The sequence below is a fragment of the Arachis hypogaea genome, chromosome 4 (genome assembly GCF_003086295.3).
Source record: "Arachis hypogaea cultivar Tifrunner chromosome 4, arahy.Tifrunner.gnm2.J5K5, whole genome shotgun sequence".
NCBI lineage: Eukaryota > Viridiplantae > Streptophyta > Magnoliopsida > Fabales > Fabaceae > Arachis > Arachis hypogaea.
Window position 1 is genome coordinate 18,333,665 of NC_092039.1, and position 21,245 is coordinate 18,354,909.

General features: G+C 32.9%; 1 protein-coding gene across 1 annotated transcript; it reads right to left on the reverse strand.

Annotated features, from left to right (window-relative positions):
* Positions 1–206: 206 nt before the first annotated feature.
* On the reverse strand, positions 207–5,395 carry LOC112796431 (ubiquitin-like-specific protease ESD4). The gene is made up of 9 exons (XM_025838868.3): positions 4,173–5,395; positions 3,658–3,734; positions 3,482–3,575; positions 3,256–3,354; positions 2,363–2,455; positions 2,168–2,287; positions 1,379–1,482; positions 1,212–1,284; positions 207–836 (listed from the first exon to the last, which is right to left on the reverse strand). The coding sequence occupies exons 1-9, from the start codon at positions 5,067–5,069 to the stop codon at positions 774–776; spliced, it is 1,620 nt and encodes a 539-aa protein (XP_025694653.1). The 5' UTR covers positions 5,070–5,395; the 3' UTR covers positions 207–773.
* Between the last annotated feature and the right edge of the window lie 15,850 nt (positions 5,396–21,245).

Genomic DNA, 21,245 nt, shown 5'->3' on the forward strand with positions numbered 1-21,245 from the left:
AGATATATATGCTTGTTTTCACAATAGAATGATATCTACTATAATATTCTTACATAACAAAATTATAAGCAATCTATATGTTATTACTTGAATTTGAATATAGAATTTCCTTGGTATCAATTTTCATAAAATATAGATATGATTGTTAACATACTATAAGCAGAGGCTCAAGATAATCAAAATCAAGAAATAGTCTACAAAACCTCTTCAAATCTAAAACACCAATCCTTAGTCTTCTATTCTCATTAAAAATGGTGCACCACATAGCCTTTCATAATCAAAACCAACGCAACAATGATTACTTTTCTTCCTATGAATTCGCTTCACATATGAAAAGGAATAAAAAAGCCATACTTTTTTTTTTTTTCAAAAAAAGGTGCTGATAGAAGCAAATAAGTCGATGATCTTCAGTATCAAAACCACATCCAAAATTGGGAAGCATATTTACCATTACACGACTAACACCTAAGCCTTAAAAATAATGCCTCATCTTCAACTAAATGATTCACACTTGTATAAATAGCATATACATCCTACTGCATTCTACACTAGTAGACAGGCTCTACCCGGATACTTGTACCATATTTATGGTCAGCAAGCTATGAAATGCTCCAACTCTAGAATGGCTATCATTAACACAGGAAAATTTGAAGAATCCTTCATCAACATGTGCTGCAAAAATAGATATTACTGGCCTTCTGAATCACAAAATCCAGCTTTGGTGGGGGCAATAGCGCATCTGATTACTTATGAGAAGTCACTGTCTCCTTTGCTTATTCAGCTCTCAATCTCAATATCTCCTTAGCTGTCCTCTGGCGGAAGTAGGGCATATGTTCCTACAAACGGAAAGAGAAATTCAATTCTGAAATAATATGAAAGAAATTCTAAAATATAGAAAAGCATCCTCTGCCAATCTCTTGAGGTTCAAAATGAGCATTCATTAAAAGTTTTAAGTAGGTTCCAGTGCTGAAAACACTGGTATTTGATCAACTTTGTCAAACCATGGACAATTTACAGAGCACACCAACTAGACGACAAAGAGAGAACTACTGAACAATTAATTTTGGAAGATCTTAAGCAATTAAATTTCTGTCCTTATTGAACATAGACAAATGGTTTGTTATTTATTGACTTGAGAGAAAAAAGAAATAGAAACCGGGCAAAACCGAGACAAATAGTTTTACCCCTACAAATGGAACGCCACATCCTACCTGGTTAAAACACAGCCCCAGGCCTCTACTATAGAAGTCGGCATATTTGATCATAAACACCCCACAATCATACCTATTCAAAATAGAAACTGCTGCTTAGAGAATAATACACCAAAATAAAACAGTGATGTCAATATGCTCTGTTCACAGAAGATTAGAATACAAACCCATTCTCCTGCTCAGGAAGGTCTTCAACGAATTCTTTTTCCCAAGAACTCACATCTAGGTCTTTACCAGTCTTGTCCTTCACCTCGTCCACATAATATCTAGCCTGGGACATGTACATCTTTTGTAAGTTTCTTATTTGGCTGATAGACACAAAAAAAACATTGCCTCTCCCGTCTTGAATGATGCAAGACCTCTATTGTAATGACCTTCTAACTTATAAGCTATCCATTTCTTTACTTTTCTTGGTTACCTCTCAATCTCTTTCCTACATTCTATTTATCATTTTTATCATTTAAACTAATTACAAAGCTTAATTATTTACATTTCCTCCCAATCCACCTGATTTTATTGTTAGTTACTTGACTAAGGCACTGCATACGAATTTGATCTCTGACCTCACAAGCACATCTAGTAGATAAACACGTTGTTACACACATCCAACTGCATCTTAGGCAACATATTTAATTATTTATGTTTGCATCAACAACCAGCTTCACATTAGGCTTGTTTTGATGAGCAAGATAACATATGTCAATTTCACTCAGATTCTAATATGCATGTACTGAATAATAAAGATGGCTCAAGATTTCCAACAAACAGAGAACTAGAAGCCAGAACCCAAACTTAAGCAGAACCAGAAGTTCAAAATTACCAGTTGAAATCATCGCAAAAAATAAAATCAATGAACATGTCTGGATTACATTCACATTTGATACCTTTTATTAGCAGTATGCAGCTTGGAATATGAAATTTACAGTTAAATTACACAGAGCAAACTGAAACTTTACCAGTACTTTCAGCACTTGGTTGTCCATTCCTTTCAATGAGTCAAGATACTGGAATTTCTGATCTTTCTTATTGATAATAGCCAAGCACCAGTGGATCTCTTTATGTATAGGCACAAAAATCTGGTAACAACAAATTAGATTAGAGACCTGCAGTAAGATAGAGAAACTGAGAATTTAGTTTTTCAACATAATTACTTTATCACATTCAATTAGACCATATCCTAATTTCCTTTGGCTGGTCCATCTTCTGACAGATTTGAAATCATAACCACTCCTGCCACTTATTAGCTGCAATTAACATTGAAAATCAAAAGCATCAATATCTGACCATAATAAATGACAAATTATAAAACATAGATAAACTGGATATCATATGCAAACCAGTTCAGTGCCAGATTTTCCAGTAATGACAATGCATATAGTGGCCCAAAGGATCACAATACCAGGCCTCAATAAAAAAAGGCAGTCCAGTTCACAAGCATCATGTTTTACACAGGATTCAAGGAAGAGCTACACCCAAAGGGTTCCATGGTCTCAATGTCAGGAAACTATTAACAAATAACCATTTGTTCTTCCTTGGGGAAATGCTGGAAATGGTGATGCATATTTGAATAATTTTAATGAGAAGTCAAATTTGAAGTCTTTGTTCAGGTGCTCGATAATTAGCAGTGCATATGTACTAGATGTATGCAACGGAGATGCTATTTCCAGGAACTGACTAAAATATTCATCGCTAATTCACTATTGGGTCCAACAATATAAATAGACTACCTCTGTCCAATTGTGAATAAGGCAAATATTAATCTCAGCCCGAAAGTTTCGAGGTAATCATCCCTAGTATCACGGCATGCACAAACACTAAAAACACAAGACCTATATTCGTGTAAAACTATCAAGGTTTTGGCATAAATCAATAAACTATATAGGAATAAGATGAATTCGGGTTGAAACAGGAGTTAGACAACAATAATCCTTGGTCAACAGAAACCAATGCACGAAGAGGATAAAATGGCCTCATCTTATAGAGAATGTAGTCCACAGTAGTCAATTAAAGATTGAAATTTATTTTGTACTAGAATGTATTATACCTTTTTGTAGAAAAATGTATTGAAAAAATGGCATTTAAGAAACCTCTGTGGGTCTCTTTTCTCCCTCTCTTTCAGCAACTCAAGGTACAAATTTATCACCTGCAACATTAAGGTACTCCTATAAAATTTCATATCACAAAAATATCAAATCATGATACAGTTAGGTATAAAATTAGTCTCTTTCCTCTCAACAAAAGAAAAACAAGTAATAAGCAAACAAGATCACCTCATCGTTCAACCATGCACCTGGCCTAAGGCACTGAAACTTTTCTCCACTTATCTCAATGTTGGATTCATCGTGTGTAACCAAGATCTTCCTTCTGCAGATACAAGCCCACAACAAGCTAAGAGTACAGATTAAGCTTTTTCATGACAACACATAGCATAATCATCGAAGCATACCGGTTGGCTGAAAAGGCACTTGCAACCTCATCTTCCTCTTCCTCTGTAAGTGCGAGAAATGGTTCACGTGGTACTTTCTGAAAGCCATGCAAACAATAGTGTAAATCACATTAACATTTAGAGAAGCTCTCATCCCTTAACCAACACAAACGCTAAGCGCCCATAAGCATTTCACTAGAATTAAGGGCCTAGCTCCATCACAAAAGCTTGCTCGCCCAAGGATGTCATACTACGAAATTATAAAGGTTACCTAGGCCATAGACTGAAACACAGTTCTACTAAAAATTGACAACATAAGTACAAAAACAACAAAACACTACTACTCATGGTGAGTTTGGTATGGGATAAAGAATGAGGAAGAATTCTTCATGGACTAAATTCATGTGTAAATTCCCACATGAAACAGTCCATGAAAAATTCTCCCCAAATTTCACTCCCATTTCAGAGACTCTCAGTCTGTAAGAAACAAAGGCATCAACGACAAAATGGATCAGTTTTATCAATATGTTCATCACCTCAACTGGTTCTGCCTTCTTCGGCCGCAACAATTCAAATCCAGCTATCTTTTTCTCGTTCCGCTCAATTTCAAAGCTCAGCCACCCGAGTTTGTCGTCTCTTCTGCCAGCTGCCAGAAGCAACTTCTTATAAAGATGAACATTTTCAGGGTTCTGCTCATGCTCACGGATCAGAGCAGCCAAACCCATCCCTGCAGCATCATTCGCCACCATCTTCAAACCACTATTAGTCAACTCCGAATCCACCACCGTCGACGTTGACTTCCCCCCGTCCCCAACCCTAGCATCTACGAATTCCACCTCCGGCACCTCAACCACAACTGCATCACTCCTAATCCACCTCTTGTCCGCCACCAGCGACCTCCCTTCCCCCCCAATTTCGACATTCTCAACCTCCCGAACGCTCAAATCCTCCGAAGCCTCGTCCTGCCCGCGCTCATCAGCGTCCAATTCCACCACCTCCTTCTTCCCCTTCCCAGTGAAATCATACACCGCTTGCTTCACAATCCCGTAGCTTCGCGCCAAAAAGTTTCCCATGCCGTCGCCGGTGTCGTCGCCACCAATGTGCTCGTCGTTCCGCTGCGAATATGCGGTAACCCTAGCAACCCTGGAGCCCGAAAAAACGAATTTATTGGGCCTGCAAGGAGCGTGAACCTCCCTGCGGAAGGGCCCCTTGGGCTCAGGGTACCGGGAGATCCGGTTACCAGTGGCGGTGGTGGCGGTGGAAAGGGGTCGGGTGGCGGGTGTAGGTGTGGGTATAATAGAAGGTGATAATTTAGGTCGCTTAGTATGAGAAATAGAGGGAATGGGAGATTGGGGAATCTGGTGGGATTGAAAATGGGGGAAGTTCATGCATTCTTGGGTGCGCTTGCGGTGAGTGGTGGTCATGATACCCATTGATCGATGACAAGGAACGACTGAAGAAGAAGAAGAATAGGATGAATAAGTTGAACAAACAGCATGTCCTGTTGTGCAATTTTGGGAATCAGGGTTTTCCTTTTTTTCTTTTTCCCTATTTGGAGGGTTGGGGGGTAAAGAAAAACCCTATACCATAGTTCGTAGGTTGACTCGCGAGTGTGCTACGAGTACGGAGTGTCTCGACTCTCGAGTTTCATGTCATGTGTGTGTTTCGTACTCTGAATTTTTTCTTTTGTGAATATCCAAAACATATCTTTTGAGTGAAATGAATATCCAAAACATATCTTCATTAAATAAAAAAATATATTTTTTTTTTCGATTTTTTTATTTAATTTTATAAAATTGGTTAGTATTTATTGATCCATTAATCATTAATATATTTTTTATTTAATTTTTATAATTAAAAAAAATTAAAAATTACTAATATTTTTTAATTTTATACAATAAATTTAATTAATATATTTAAAAAAGATAATAAAAAATAAAAATAAAAACTAAATAACGTTGATAATTATCCTTAAAAGACAATAAAATTTTCAACAAAAAAGAATTTGTTAATCCTAGTTAGTTTTTAATAGATAAATCAATAGTTTAACCTGCCATATAGGCTTATTCCATTAATATCGATAGAAAATATTAATAGCGGGGCAAATTAGTCTAATAAAAGTAAAGATCAGAAATCGGAAAGGATATTTTTTTTGTTAAAGGTTTTGTTGTCTTTCGAAATAATTGTCAGGAGTCATTTAGGATTTTTTTTCTCTTTTCTTTTTGGAGAAAACTAATAATGACAGTAGTGTTATGAAAGTAAAGATTAGGGTTAGATAAGGAAAAGAAGATGAAAAAGAATAAGAAAAATAAGAGATTAATTATTGATGTTGTATACAAAATATTACGAGGGGCTATTTATAGCTAAGAATTCAACTTCTAGATAACTCAGCTAGGTTACATCTATAACCGATTTTATCTACTTAAAATATAAATTATGGTTACAATCTAGGACATCCATAATAAATATATTTATAACACTTTTCCTTAGATATCCTTAGTATAATACGTTGCCTCGTTAAAAATTTTACTAAAAAAAATCTAAAGTGGGAAAAAAGCTATAGCTAAGGAAAAGAGTACGACCCGTATTACTCCTCCTGGTAATTACATTATTTGATATCTCTTAGTCGGCGCATCCCAATCTTATATACTAACTTCTCAAATATTGAAGTAGGTAGTGTTTTAGTGAACAAATTTGCTAAATTATCATTGGAACGAATTTGTGAAATATCTATATCACCACTTTGTTGAAGATTATGAGAGTAGAAGAATTTTGGTGAAATATGTTTTGTTCTATCTCTTTTGATGTATCCCTCTTTTAGTAGATGTATGCAAGCAGAGTTGTCTTAGTATATGACTGTTGATATTTTCTTCAAAGGTAAACCACACATATCTTAAACATGTTGGGTGATTGACCTAAGTCAAACACATTCTTGAGTTGTTTCATAAATTGCCAATATTTCTGCATGATTTGAGGAGGCTGCAGCTATAGTTTGCTTTGTTGAGCGCCAAGATATAACTGTTCCTTCATCGTGAATAGATAACCTATTTGTGACCACCTTTATGTGGATCAGAATCAAAGTCTGCATCTGCATATCCAATTAATTGAAATGCTGTTTCATTAGAGTAAAATAAACCCTTATCAATAGACTCTTGAAAATATCTTAATATACGTTTAACACAATTCCAGTATTTTTAAGTTGGATAAGAACTAAATTTCGATAACAAATTTATTGAAAATGTTATATTTGGTCTTTTATTATTAGCAAAATACATTAGTGTACCAATAGAACTAAGGTAAAGCACTTCAGGCCCAAGAAGTTCTTTATTACTTTCACAAGGTTGAAATGGATCTTTATCCACATCTAGTGATCTCACTACTAGGGCTGGAAGTGAGTCGAGATGAGCCGAGCTAGACCAAGTTCAGCTCAACTCACAAAAATTGAGTTTAGCTCACGGCTCGACTCATTAACAATCGAGCCTATTTCTTAAACTCAAACTCGACTCACCGAAAGCTCATGAGTTGACTCAAATAATAGAAACATAAATACATAATCTATAATTCTATATCAATAAATTATCACTTTTATATTTTAAAAAATATTTAAAAAGATCAATTTTATATATTGTTATCTATCAATAAATTATAATTTTTTTATGTCCTACATCAAAATTATATGTAAAAAATAAATATAAAATTTTAAATAATTAAGATCATTAATATATATAATTATATAGTACTATTTTATATGTATATATATAATATTAAAAATATAGATTAAATGCATATAGGATATGTGTATTAATAATTATATATATATAATCGAGTCAACTCACGAGCTAATGAGCTAACCTTATCCAATTTCAAGCTCGGCTAATTAAATTTATGAGTTCAATTTCAAGCTCAAATTTGGCTCACTAGCTCACGAGTTTAGCTTATCAAGCTATTAACGAGTCAAGCTCGAGTTAGCTCATGAGCTGGCTTGACTCACTTCCAGCCCTACTCACTATCATTAGAGTACTCAATGGGTGTGTCTTGTCCATGTAAAATTTTTTTCAAAAATTTCTCAGTATAAGTTGACTAATGGATGAACATACCATCCTTCAAATATTCAATTTGTAAACCAAGGCAAAATTTTGTCTTGTCAAGATCTTTCATTTCAAATTCTCTTTTCAGATAATCTACAGTTTTTTGGAATTTCTTTAGGTGATTCAATGCATTTAAATTATCAACGTATACTGCAATAATAACAAATATACATTCAAATCTTTTTATGAACACACATAGACATACACAGTCATTTTTGTACCCATCTTTCAATAAATATTCACTGAGATGTTTATACCACATAAGTTCAGATTGTTTTAATCCATACAAGAATTTTTAAAATCTTATTGAACAAATTTTTGAAAAATTATTATATGTTTCAGGCACTTTGAATCCTTCAAAAAATTTTATATAAATTTATTTATCAATTGAGCCGTATAAATAAGTTGTAATAACATCTATTAGGCGCATGTCAAGTTTTTTATGCACTGCCAGACTAATAAGATATCTTAACGTGATTGAATTCACCACAGGAGAATATATTTTCGTATAGTCAATATCAGGTTTTTGTGAGAATCCTTGTGCTACTAGTCGTACTTTATATTTTTCTATTTCATTTTTCTCATTGCGTTTGCGCACGAAAATTCACTTGTATCCCACTATATCTTCAGGTATTTTGACTATCGGACTAAAAACTTCACGTTTTCTAAGAGAAATTAATTCAACTTGAATTGCATCTTTTTATTTTGGCCAATCATCTCTCTGTTCGTAATTCTCATCTTGCTTTACTAGTTCAACAGTAATGTATTCTAATTAATCTCTTTTTTCAACTGCTTATTTTCTCCCCCTAATTTTGAAAAAAATATTTCATCAAAGTGACAATTAGAAAATTTTGTCTTGAATAAATCACCCGTCGTGGGTTCAAGGTATTTTATAATTGACGGGAATTAATAATCAACATATATTTCCAATCTTCTTTGGAGTCTCATCTTTGTGTGTTATGGTGGAACAATTGAGACATAAATCGCACATCCAAATATCCTAAGATGAGAAATATTTAGCTCCTGACTGCAAACCAATTGTAATGGAAAAAATTTCAAATAACTTGTTAGTCTGATGTGTATAAGTGCTGTAACATGCAAAATAGCATACCCCATGCTAAAACAGGCAATTTAGTTCTCATAAGTAATGATCTAACTATTAACTGGAGGCATTTAATTAATGATTTTACTAGACCATTTTGAATATGCACATGAACAACAGGTTCTTCTATCGTAATTTTAGTTGACTCACAATAGTTATTAAATGCTTGGTACCTAAATTCACCAGCATTATCAAGACGTATTGTCATTATAACATAGTTTGAAAAATGAGTTTTTAATTTAATTATTTGAGCTAGCAATCTCGCAAGCGCCATGTTGTGAGTTGATAGAAAACAAGCATGAGACCATCGAGAAGATGCATCTATTACAACTATGAAATATTTAAATGGTTCACATGGGAGTGAATGGACCCACGTATATCACCCTGAATATGTTACAGAAAAGATAGCGATTCAATCCCAATTTTTCTTGTGATGGTCTTGTAATTAATTTTTCTTGAGAACAAGCAGCACACGAGAATTCATTAAATTGAAAAATTTTATGTTCCTTTAGAGAATGACCAAATGAATTCTCGATGATTCTTCTCATCATGATTGAATCTGGATGTCTTAACGGATCATGCCAAATTATAAATATATTTATATTTGTAAATTTCTGATTTAGTATGGCATGTGATTCTACATTGTTAATAATGGTGTAGTATAAACTAAAAGAGATAGCGGGTAGTTTTTCTAATGCACATTTTTCTCCTGATATCTTAGTTGTAATATAGAGATATCTATTATTTTCTTCTCTTGTGGTTTCTACATGATATCTATTTTGGCGGATATCTTTAAAATATAAGTAGTTTCTATGAGACTTACTTGATAGTAATGAATTATTTATAAAGAACTTGATTCCTTTAGGTAATACTATAGTAGTTTTTCTAGAGCCTTCAATCATTTTTGCACTACCACCAATTATATTTATATTTGTTTTTTTTGTAATAAGAGAGACAAAATATATTTTATCTCTAAGTATTGTATGTGTTGAAACACTGTCAGTGAGACATACTTTATTGTTAAATTTGATTGAAGCGTAAAAAATATCAATATCTTCATTACGAAAAATAAAAATAAATTACCATTAATAAATTGAAAATACAAAAGTTTCAAAAACAAATAAAAACTACAACCAAAAGAAAAAAAACTATGAAAAAAGAAAAATATCTAAAAAATGATAGATTTATAATTAATGTTCTTCTAAAAAAAATTTTGATTCATCTAAACGAGGAACATCACTTGAGTCACCAAAATGAGTTAGTTTAGACTTGCATGGGTTGTTAATGTCAATGATGTCATCAAAGTCTGCAAAGATATCATCGGTAGATTTCAGTTCCGCTTCAACACCATTAGCTTCAACTTTATCTCTTTGTATAGTTAAATTGGCCTCTTATTTTTGTCCTTTCCTTTTAATAGATTCTTGATATAGCTTGACAAAGTGTTCAAGGGTACGACATATAGGCGTCCAATGACCTTTTAATCCATATCGATAGCACACAATTTTCATATTATGGTTTGGAGCATGCTTCTCATATTTATTCCACTTTTAGCTATGAGTAGGAACCCTATTGTTCCATTTGCCACGTCCACATTCACGGCCACGACCATGATTTCGATTGTTATTCTTACCATAGTTTCTTTTATGTTCACGAGATGCCGCATCCACTTCAGAAAAAACGGTTGAGCCAGTTGGACGAATTTTATGATTTTTCATTAACAATTTATTATTTTGTTTTGCCAATAGGAGATAACCTATTAGGTCAGAATACCTTTTGAAATTCTTTTCATGATACTATTGTTGTAACAGCACGTTAAAAGCATGGAATATGAAAAAAGTTTTTTCCATTAAGTCCTCATCGGTGACTTCTAGACCACACAATTTTATTTAAGAAATTATTTTGAAAAGTACAGAATTGTATTCACAGACTGTTTTAAAATCTTGCAGTCTTAAATGTATCCACTCATAATGAGCTTTAAGCAATAATACAGTCTTTTGGTGTTCGTACATTTCTTTCAAATTTGTCCATAATTCTTGTGAATCTTTAACAGTCAAGTATTCTACTTTCAATTCTTCATAAACGTGATGACGTAGAAAAATAAGTGCCTTAGTCTTATCTTCGCTTGAGGATTCTAATTTTTTCTTTATGGTATCCCCAACCTTTTTAGATATCAAATGGGTTTCAGCATCAAGTGCCCATTCTAAATAATTTTTTCCGTTAAATCAAGAATGGCAAATTCAAGCTTATGCATATTTGACATGATAAATCTATTAACAAAAATAAATAAAAATAAGTAAATAGCTAAGAATAATAATATTAATAATTCATATGAAAGAAAAGAAAGATAAATAAAAGAAGAAAAATAAATCAATTTGCTTCAGAAAATTGATAAAATATATTTTTTTAAGATAATAAAAATAAATTATTAAAATTATACATTGATGAGAATGTAAATAAAATTATGATATTAGCATTATGGGTGCTATATCTTCACTTAAAAGAATAATATTTTTAATATATGTTTCCTTAAAAAAATTATTTATCATTCACTTTAGGGAATGATTATATATATGATTAACTATCATTTATTTCAAGAAATAATTATGATCATAAGGAGAATAATTATCTATATGATTAATTATCATTTACTTTGAAATATTAATATTAAATAAAATGTATACATAAAAGATAAATAATATAAATAAACCAAATAACAATAATAGTGTAATAAATAAGAGATAAAATAAGAAGAAAAGAGAAACAACAATTTTTAAAAAATTATGAAACCATCAAGAAAAAAATGGCGTACAAGTTTCTTAAAAAAAGCCACAAAAAGAAAAACATCACATATATGACATGCATATATCAGCATATAAGTTAAAAAGAAAAAGAATATATATGAAAGATTCACTTATCTTGGAGGATAATAAATTTATAGTTAAGTAATGGATAAAATATTTGAATACGATCCTTATTAAAAAAAATTAGCAATGATGTTTAAGAAAAAAGAAGAAGAATGTGTGTTGTGAGGATCATTGTAATGTAAAAAAAGGGAGAAAAATAAAGTGGATAGAAAGAGAAGATAATTATTTAACCCTAGTTTTAAAGTAAAATTTGTGCTGATAACATGTTATGAAAATAAAGATTAGGGTTTGAAAATGAAAGAAAGATGAAAGAGAATAGAGAGAATAAGAGACTATTTATAGCCAAGGACTCAATTTTTAGATGACTCAATTAGGTTACATCTATAACTAATTCTATCTATTTGAAATTTAAATTATGATTACAGTCTAAGGCATCTATAATAAATATATTTAGGAAAAGTCTATGTGAACAATAATCCTAGTAAACAATATGAACAATGGGATTACAAATATAAATTACTCATAAATTTAATTAATGATGTAATTAACTTAATTATAATAATAACCATTTTTTAAAATTTAAAATATCAGATTTTTGAAATAGGAAACTGTAACACGTTTCATATCCTTATACCATATCTTCTCTCTCTTGCGGTGGTCCTTCCCAATAACGAAGGCTCCCTTCCTAGTCCACCCACGACCCACGCTGCCCCCCCTGTGCCAACGTCTGGCCAGCCCCCAAGCGAAGAAATTTTTTTTCACCACCTCCGTCAACCCGTGCACCGTGCAGCCCGGCGTAGGTCACCGCGATCACGCCCTGTGCAGCCCTTGCAGCCCAAGGCCTCCACCATTGCAGTCTCGTCGTCACCGACTAATCCGGTGTATCTCACGGGAGAGTTGCGGCTCCTGTTGCATACCTACATGACCTATCACAGCCATTTTAATGGAGCACAATTCCGTTGAACCGAGTTGTCTCGTACTAGATTCTTTCACCGGTGACACTACCACGCATTTGGTCGACAACCTGATCAATTCGTTCGACGGAAAAAGTGAACAGTTGGACAAGGTAAACAATGTATCTTGTTTCTTTTAGACGTATGTTTATTTTCATATAAATTAGATGGTTATTAAAAGATCAACATTCTTAATCCATGATGATATTTTGTTTCAAAAGGAACAATTTTGATGGTGTTCTTGTCCGTCCATGTAGTAATTAGTTAAACTGTAACATATAAGTGGGTGATCCCGTAAAAAAAATTAGTTTCAATTTTTTCTACTTAAAAAGAAAAAAAGAATTATATTTTTAAAATGGTAGTATGTCATAATACAATGTACTGGTTAGTTGTTACTATTTACTAGCTACAGATTGGGTTCTTGTTAAGTTTTCCTAACTAGTTACAATGAAACATAGTTCAAGTTCTAAAGAAGATTAAGATAGATATTTATTTACTAGAGATTATAAATTGTTAACATTACCTTTTTAATAGGTTACCCTGAGATGTTTTGAATATATATATATAGTGTTAAATGAGAAAATTTTGTCCATAGTTGCTACTAAAATAGTAAAGATCCCCATTTGTATGCTATCATACCATGCATGCACTAACAAATATGGATAAATATGTAAGAAAATTATAAGAGCTAATAACGAGATATTTCACATCATAGTAGAAGACTCTCTTTTAGTTTGTGTACTGATATTTTATATGTTGTGAATTTATGCATTCTTTATACAAATAATTAATCTAAAACTAACTGGTTAGGTGCCACTTTGTATGAGTATAGTCTCTTTGTTCTGATTTCCTTTAATTCATGTATATGAATAAATTTTTTAAGATCATATTTTTGGATATAGTATTAATAAAATCTATTTAGTCGATACTTTTCTTTAATTTTATTATAGTATCTATTTATGGTGTGTATGTTTGATTGTAGGCCATAGAATGTACAGAAATTACTGAGTTGGAATGTGATGACATGGAACTTATTGATGAAGTTTGGACTCTAGTTTATTGTTGTTTTTACATTCACCGCATCTTTGAGTTGACCATTAATCGTCTTGTTCATCAAATGATGTCTATTTTGAATTGATTCACAGTTACCAGATCATAGTTGTCTTGCTGAAGATGAAATACCAAGAGTTGGGATGCGGTTTAAGCATTTGAAGCTGGCCCAGAATTTTTATGCGACCTACGCAAAGAAAGTTGGTTTCATAAGTAAGATACGGGCCACAAATTTTGACAGGATGCGAAATAAGACTGTCGCTAATGCACACAATAGCATCGCCCCAGAAACATCAACCGTGTTGGGAACAGAGGACATTCAGGCCCCATCAAAAGTAACCACAAAGGGTCGTTCAAAAGGAAAAAGGCTAGGATATGAGTTGGATAAATCAATCAGAAAATCTATGTAGAGAAAGCGGAAGAGTTTAGGCAAGCTATGTATAGGAATTAAATTTAAAATTCACTTTTACTACGGTTTTTTATTATGTCGATAGTGACTTGGTTTTGATTGAGTTTGTTTATTTCAGGATAATCGGGTAGAATCTACTGCAAATCAAGATTCGGAGGCTTCCGCTTAGCAGATTGCTAAGCAAGGAGTTGGTGGATTCATGTCGCTGTTAAACTCTTTCGACAATACCTAGAGTGTTTACGATACAGTATCCATTATGTTATATTAGAGGTCCCTTTTGTTGGGCCTTACAACTCAATATGTATGTTTCATGGTTATTTTCTCTGTTTGGGTTGACTATGGTTATAAAATTATGAAACTGGTATTTCCATGGCCTTATCTTCATGCTACTCACATGGTCGGCGTGTTTATGTTTTTGTGGATGTGGTTTGACTGGTTGTAGAATAATGTCTGGATAAATACATGCCGTATAATCTGTATTTTTCTTGTAATATGATTGGGATTTTGTGTGTGGTTAATTACATTAGTATGGCCTGGATGTTCAATTTACTATGTTCACGGATGGTTATTTTTCTTGTGTTGGGATAGTTACTTCTTATAGGCTTAGCATGGTGTGTGTCATTATTTAAATGTAGTATAATATGGATGCTCGCTTCCGTAGGTTAGTGGATTGTTATTTCTCTTTGTGCCCGGATGGTTATTTTTTGGGGTGGATTAAACATGAATTATAATGCCGATGTTCGCTTCAGTAGGTTATTGGATGATTATTTCTATTAAGTCCATCTGGTTATTTTGAGTGTTGTTTAGGAATGGTGTCTTATTAGTAACGAGAATTATAATGTGGATGTTCGATTCAGTAGGTTAGTGGATGGTTATTTCTATTATAATCAGATGGTCATTTCTATAAACGAATTGTGTGTTATTAGGTTCATTTAGTACAAGGTGGATGTTCGATTTGTTAGGTGAGTGGATGTTCGATTCAGTAGGTTAGTGAATGGTTATTTCTATTATAACCAGATGGTCATTTCTATAAACTAAGGAATTGTGTTTTATTAAGTTCATTTAGTACAAGGTGGATGTTCGATTTGTTAGTTGAGTAGATGGTTATTTTCTATTATATCTTGTGATTCAACAAGTGTATGGATTGATACTCTTAATACCTGTGTTCTTTAGTACTAGCTTTTAGGCAGGCTTAACTACATGCAAGAAAATAAAACAATTTGCAAAAGGAATAAACTATATAAATGGATTTTTCCAAGGTAATTTAGCAACTCTGTTGTAACAAAAATCTAACTCAGAGACACAAAAATTACTATTAGCTTTTAGGCAGCCTTAACTACATGCAAGAAAATCAAACGATTTGCAAAAAGAATAAACCATATAAATGTATTTTTTCAAGATAATTTAGCAACTTTGTTGTAACATAAATCCAACTCATAGACACAAAAAGAAGTTAAGAAGAATTGAGTGTATGATTTGAAAACTAAGTACAACTATTGTATTTTCCTTTTTCGGGACTTGCTCACTCGTAATTCTCCCACTCTTTCATCAATGTCCTTGTGTTTGGTGCTGTGAAGGGTGACTTAACCACCATTTTCTTGTTTCTTTGACGGTTGTGGCGAACACGTCCGTCATTTTGCTCCAACAAAAATCACACTGGCTGAATAGATTCATTGTGTGCTCCCATGACAATATCTAACATCAGCTCACGTCTCATTGACAGAAAATATCAAGCCCAAACTCCATCAAATTTCATACAGTTGGCTTTAGTCCAAGCATCTATTAACCATTTGATGTTACTATCTTTGCTGTAATTTCAAAAAAAATATGAAATTCACAGGCAGAACACAACAGTGGTATGCATTATGAGTACACAGGCAGATAACAAAATATCAAGTAAAACAAGGTCCTTGGAAGCGTGGCAGTCAAAATTGAACTTCTGATTATGAACATCACCAACACAAATCATAATATAATCAGCTTGATTGACTCCAGATATTAGTAACAATAGAAATTGCTTCCAAAATGTTTTATATCATGTCACAAGTCTAAACTTTAAACATTCATCTACTATAATTTTTTCCACTGCAAGTATTAATAAAATCAAAAGGACCAATTAACTTGAAAAGTCAAAGCAACGCAATATTTATTTTGATCTGGTGTGTCAGAAGGACTATTCATATTCTATATAACTATGACTTATTTTAAAAATTTTAGCATGCATCTTTACAACATGCATGATTGAAAATAAAAAAGTCATAAACATGTAGACGTCAAACATTATGCAAGTATAGCATTGACAACCAATTTAACTCATATCTAGTTAAGGCACCACTAAAAGTCACCTCTTTTCTTCATCAATTGTTTCTTACAAAATTGAACATCCCTAATTCTTTGAATATAAAACTCAATCACATGAACCAAAAACACATAAAGAAAAGAGTTCTAAAATATCAAGCCCAAACTCCATCAAATTTCATCTAGTTCGCTTTAGTCCAACCATCCATTAACCATGTGATTTTACTATCTTTGCTGTAATTTCAAAAAAATTATGAATATCACCGGCGAAACCCCAACAGTAGTGCGCATTATGAGAACACAGGCACATAACAAAAAAACAAGTAACACAAGGTCTTTGGAAGCGTGGCAGTCAAAATTGAACTTCTGATTAAGAAAGTCACCAACACAAGTCATAATATAATCCGCTTTATAGGCTCTAGATATTAGTATCAATATAAATTGCTTCCTAAATGCTTTATATCATGTCACAACGCCCAACTTTAAACATTCATCTAGTATATTTTTTTTTGCTGCCCAAGTATTAATTAAATGAAAAGAACCAACTAACTTGCAAATTCAAGGCAACGCACTATTTATATTGACTTAGTCACTATTTTTAAAGTTTAAAGCTGGTATATTTAAAATGTTCCGAAATATTGATTGCGATGGTAGTCAAATATCCTGATTAAGATGTAAATAGAGTCTTTATATGGTCAAACTCAATGCCAAAATTACTTTCATTTAGATCCATTCCAATCAAATGCATCAAATACAAGTAGACATGTGAGAAAAAAAGTAAAATATAGCTTCAGCTAAAACTAAAAAGGTGTAAACTTATTCTAAATTATAATTACAATTTTTTCTTTAAATAAACAAACAGGATACCAATTCAAACCTATCTCTTCAAAATCAAACATACATAATCAGACAATTGAATAGTTATTCAAACGTGCCACCCTTTTAGGTTAGGTATTCGAAGGAAAAAATGTCTACATCCTAAACCAAATTTCAAACAACTGTGCCAAAAAAAATAACCATATATTTATGTAAAGACATGACCATCTGACTAAAAGTGACTAAACAACTCAGAAAGCAACTAATTTTAAGCACGTGCTTCACACCAATTGTGACTAATTCATACCTGGAGACAAGCAATCCTAAACATAGTCAACCATTAAAAAATAAGTCGCGAAGAACACGGTTCTAAGCAACATGCACGGGTCAGTATTTTTCCCAGTTTCCTTATCTTAACAAACACTTGAAAAACTCAAACAGGCCCACCAAGTCCCACTAGCAGCAAAACCCTTCTACGCAACCCATAACATGAACAATACTGTGAACATCTATGCAACCCATAACATGAATAGCGGCATGCAAACACACCCCACGGTTGCTTTGGTGTTGCCCGAGGAAGACTTCAAGCGGCACGAACATGCAGTGATTTCAGCCTCCGGCAATGCCCGTTAACTGACAACGTGGGTGGCGGCTGGCCGACTTCAACACGACGCCGACTCGAGGATTTGCCTGTTGCTGCTCTTCTTCACAATGGAGGCCTCCCGGGGGATGGTCGGTTCGGCGATGGGTAGAATGTACGACGAAAAGGAGCAGAGAAGAAGCACCAGATATGGATTGGTCCGAGATTCTCAATACCGTTTAAAATAAGGTAGCTAGGGAAAGGGTACTAATTCGTGAATGGAGTTTGAATTGAGGGGAATGGGAAAAGTTTTTACCGGCTGGTCAAAAAGAGGGGGAGTGGGTGGGAATATGGGATGATTACGATGTTAATAATTAAGAGGATTAAAATTAGGATTTTGGGAAGGGGGTGTATAACCTAAACAGTGTTAATAAGCTAATTGGGCTAGTTTTTATGGTCCGTTGTTCATATTGTTCAACAAAGTCATTTTCTACTTAGCATCTCCCATATATTTATAACAGGCAGATTGTTATTTATCTTTCAACGTTTGATTGTGCTTCTTTTAATATTCAGCGAGGGAGGATTCTGCCTTAGCCTTGGGAGAGAGGCACAAAGCTGTAAATGGGTATGGATAACTCCATTACTCATATAGATCCGAATATATTGGGTATTGAATTTGATTGGGTGAGCTTTTTAAAAAAAAATTTGTTAATTTTTTTAAAAAATAAAATAATTTTATGTTTAGATATTTTGTGTAAAAAGATCTTTTTATTTATCAATTGTGTTTAGATACAATTAGGGGTGGCAAACGGGCCTAAACTCACCGGGTCGGTCCGCGTAACCCGCCAAAAAAAGGCGGGCTGGACTGAAAAATTAGGACCGCCAAATAGGAAAAACCCGCCTAACCCGCATCGCTTAAACCACGGGCTTTGGCGGGCTTTTGCGGGGTGGGGCAGACTTTCCCGCCGGGCTTAGTGTTTTTTTAGTGGGAGTATTTTTACAATTTTTTGGCCAAAACCTAACTTCTCCCAACCTAACTTACAAGAGTATGAAGATAAAAATTGAGTGGTTTGGATTATGTTTATGTTACTTTGGAGACAATATTTATAATTATATTTTAAATTATGTTTATTTTACTTTGGAGAGAATATTTATACTTATGTTTTGGATGAAAACTTGGTTTATAATTATGTTGATTAGATATTTATAATTACAAAGATTATAATATTTATGAATATAAAAAATATAATTTTTTATGCCTTTAGAAATTATAAATTTATTAATATGATTGTGAAATTATATATATTATTTAGTAGTTAATAGTAAAAAAAAAAAGAGGAGCTTTGGCAATTATATATATTATTTAGTAGTTAATAGTAAAAAAAAAAGAGGAGTTTTGGCGGGTTTAGCCCGCCAGCCCGCCAAAGAACGAGCTTCTGGCGGGGCGGGACGGGCTTCCCCGATTGCCACCCCTAGATACAATAATATAAAAATATTATTTATTTATTTATTTATTATGTAAATTTTTTTTAAGAATATAAATTATAATTTTTTTAAAGTATCTTTTTTGATTTTCTAATGTTTTTATTTTTATTTTTATTTTTATCAAGTAAATGACACCTAAACAAGTATATTGTATTTGATGAGTAATTAGATTCTGTTTTTAATCAATTTAGATATTGAATTTAGGAGACTGAAATCTGCTTCGATATTCAATTAGTTTATTATTATATTAAAAATATATATATAATATATATACTAACTTAAAAAAACTAACCCTACATTCATTATGACTGTATTTGTTTTTGAGAATATGATAAGATAAGACAGTGATAACAAGACATAAGGTAACGTTTAGTTAATATCCGTGTCTAGCCAAGACACAAACATGATAGTATATATATATATATATATATATATATATATATATATTATTTGGTTAGTTAAAACGCAAAATATTTTAGGACACGAGTATATACAAATACACAAATTTTGTGTACCAACTTAAAGGTGAAACACAAAAATACAATACATGAGATACAAATTATTTTTATTTTTACCCCTTGTTAACCAGAGACTCAGACCCATATATATATATTATTTGGTTAGTTAAAACGCAAAATATTTTAGGACACGAGTATATACAAATACATAAATTTTGTGTACCAACTTAAAGGTGAAACACGAAAATACAATACATGAGATACAAATTATTTTTATTTTTACCCCTTGTTAACCAGAGACTCAGACCCTTCTTACTTCTTTCTTACCTTACTCCCTCCCTTCATGCATGATATACGCTCCTTCTTTCTTTTTCCTCTATCTCTTTGTGTTGTTCTCTCTTTCCTCTTTTTTTTCGGCCGCCATTCTTTATGTCTTTCTTCTTCTCCTCCATTTGTTCTCAGATATGAGTTTATCTTGTTTGTTGTCATTATTGACACAACTGTGAGTACTACTATATTCATCTTTTTTGCTTGCCATGATGTGCCACTATTGTCGTCTCTACCTTCTCCTCCATTTCTTTTGTTGATTTTCTGCTCGCGCCGATTCTTTACGCCTCTACCGTTGGCTTCGAATTTCAATTGTGTCACCTTCTTCCTCTATTGTCTTCTTTCCTCTTTTGTCATTCTGTACTATGCAACCGGAATTTATTCCATCTTAATTTTTGTTTCACCATTGATCTGTTCCCTTTTGTTTTTCTATTTGTTTATTTAAAAAAAAGATAATGTTCTTGTCTTTCTCTTTACTTCCAGATAGTGATGATTTTTTTAAAAAAATTAGCTATTTTTGTTAATTGATTTTTGGTGGTATATGTTATGATGAATCCATGCATGGTGGTAGAGAGAGTGGTTATTGATAGTGGTGGCGAATAATTTTTTTTTGAAAAAAATTATTGTGGGTTAATATAGACTTTTTATAATTTTTATTGTGTCTTGTATAATTTTTACTAAACACAATACGGCTAATTTTTTTTATATGAGGTTGACATGTGAGTTGAGTAGAATTATGGAGTATTGGGGGAATATACACTATTGTGACGGCGTTCAATTTTTTGTTTTAATAGGAAGAAATCGGACCGTCCGATTTCATTGCAGAGAGAGAGGGACGTCCGATTTGTGTGGAGTATTGAAATTGGACCCATGATTTTCTGTACCGTCTGCCACGTGGAGCCAGTACACAAATCGGACCCAAGATTTTCTGTACTCGATCCGTCCAATTACAGTACCTCCAATCGGACGGTCCGATTTGTCTTGCACAGTTCTCATATCCTGGTGAAACACCATATATCTCCATAACCCTGCTATACACCAACTCTCTCTCCATATTAAAATTAAAAAGTTCACACAATACATTGACATTGATAATTTATGTCTATGTCTTTAATGTCTATATTTCTGTGTCTATGTCTCAACTTATTGATAAAACAAACGCTGTCTAAAGGACAGAGA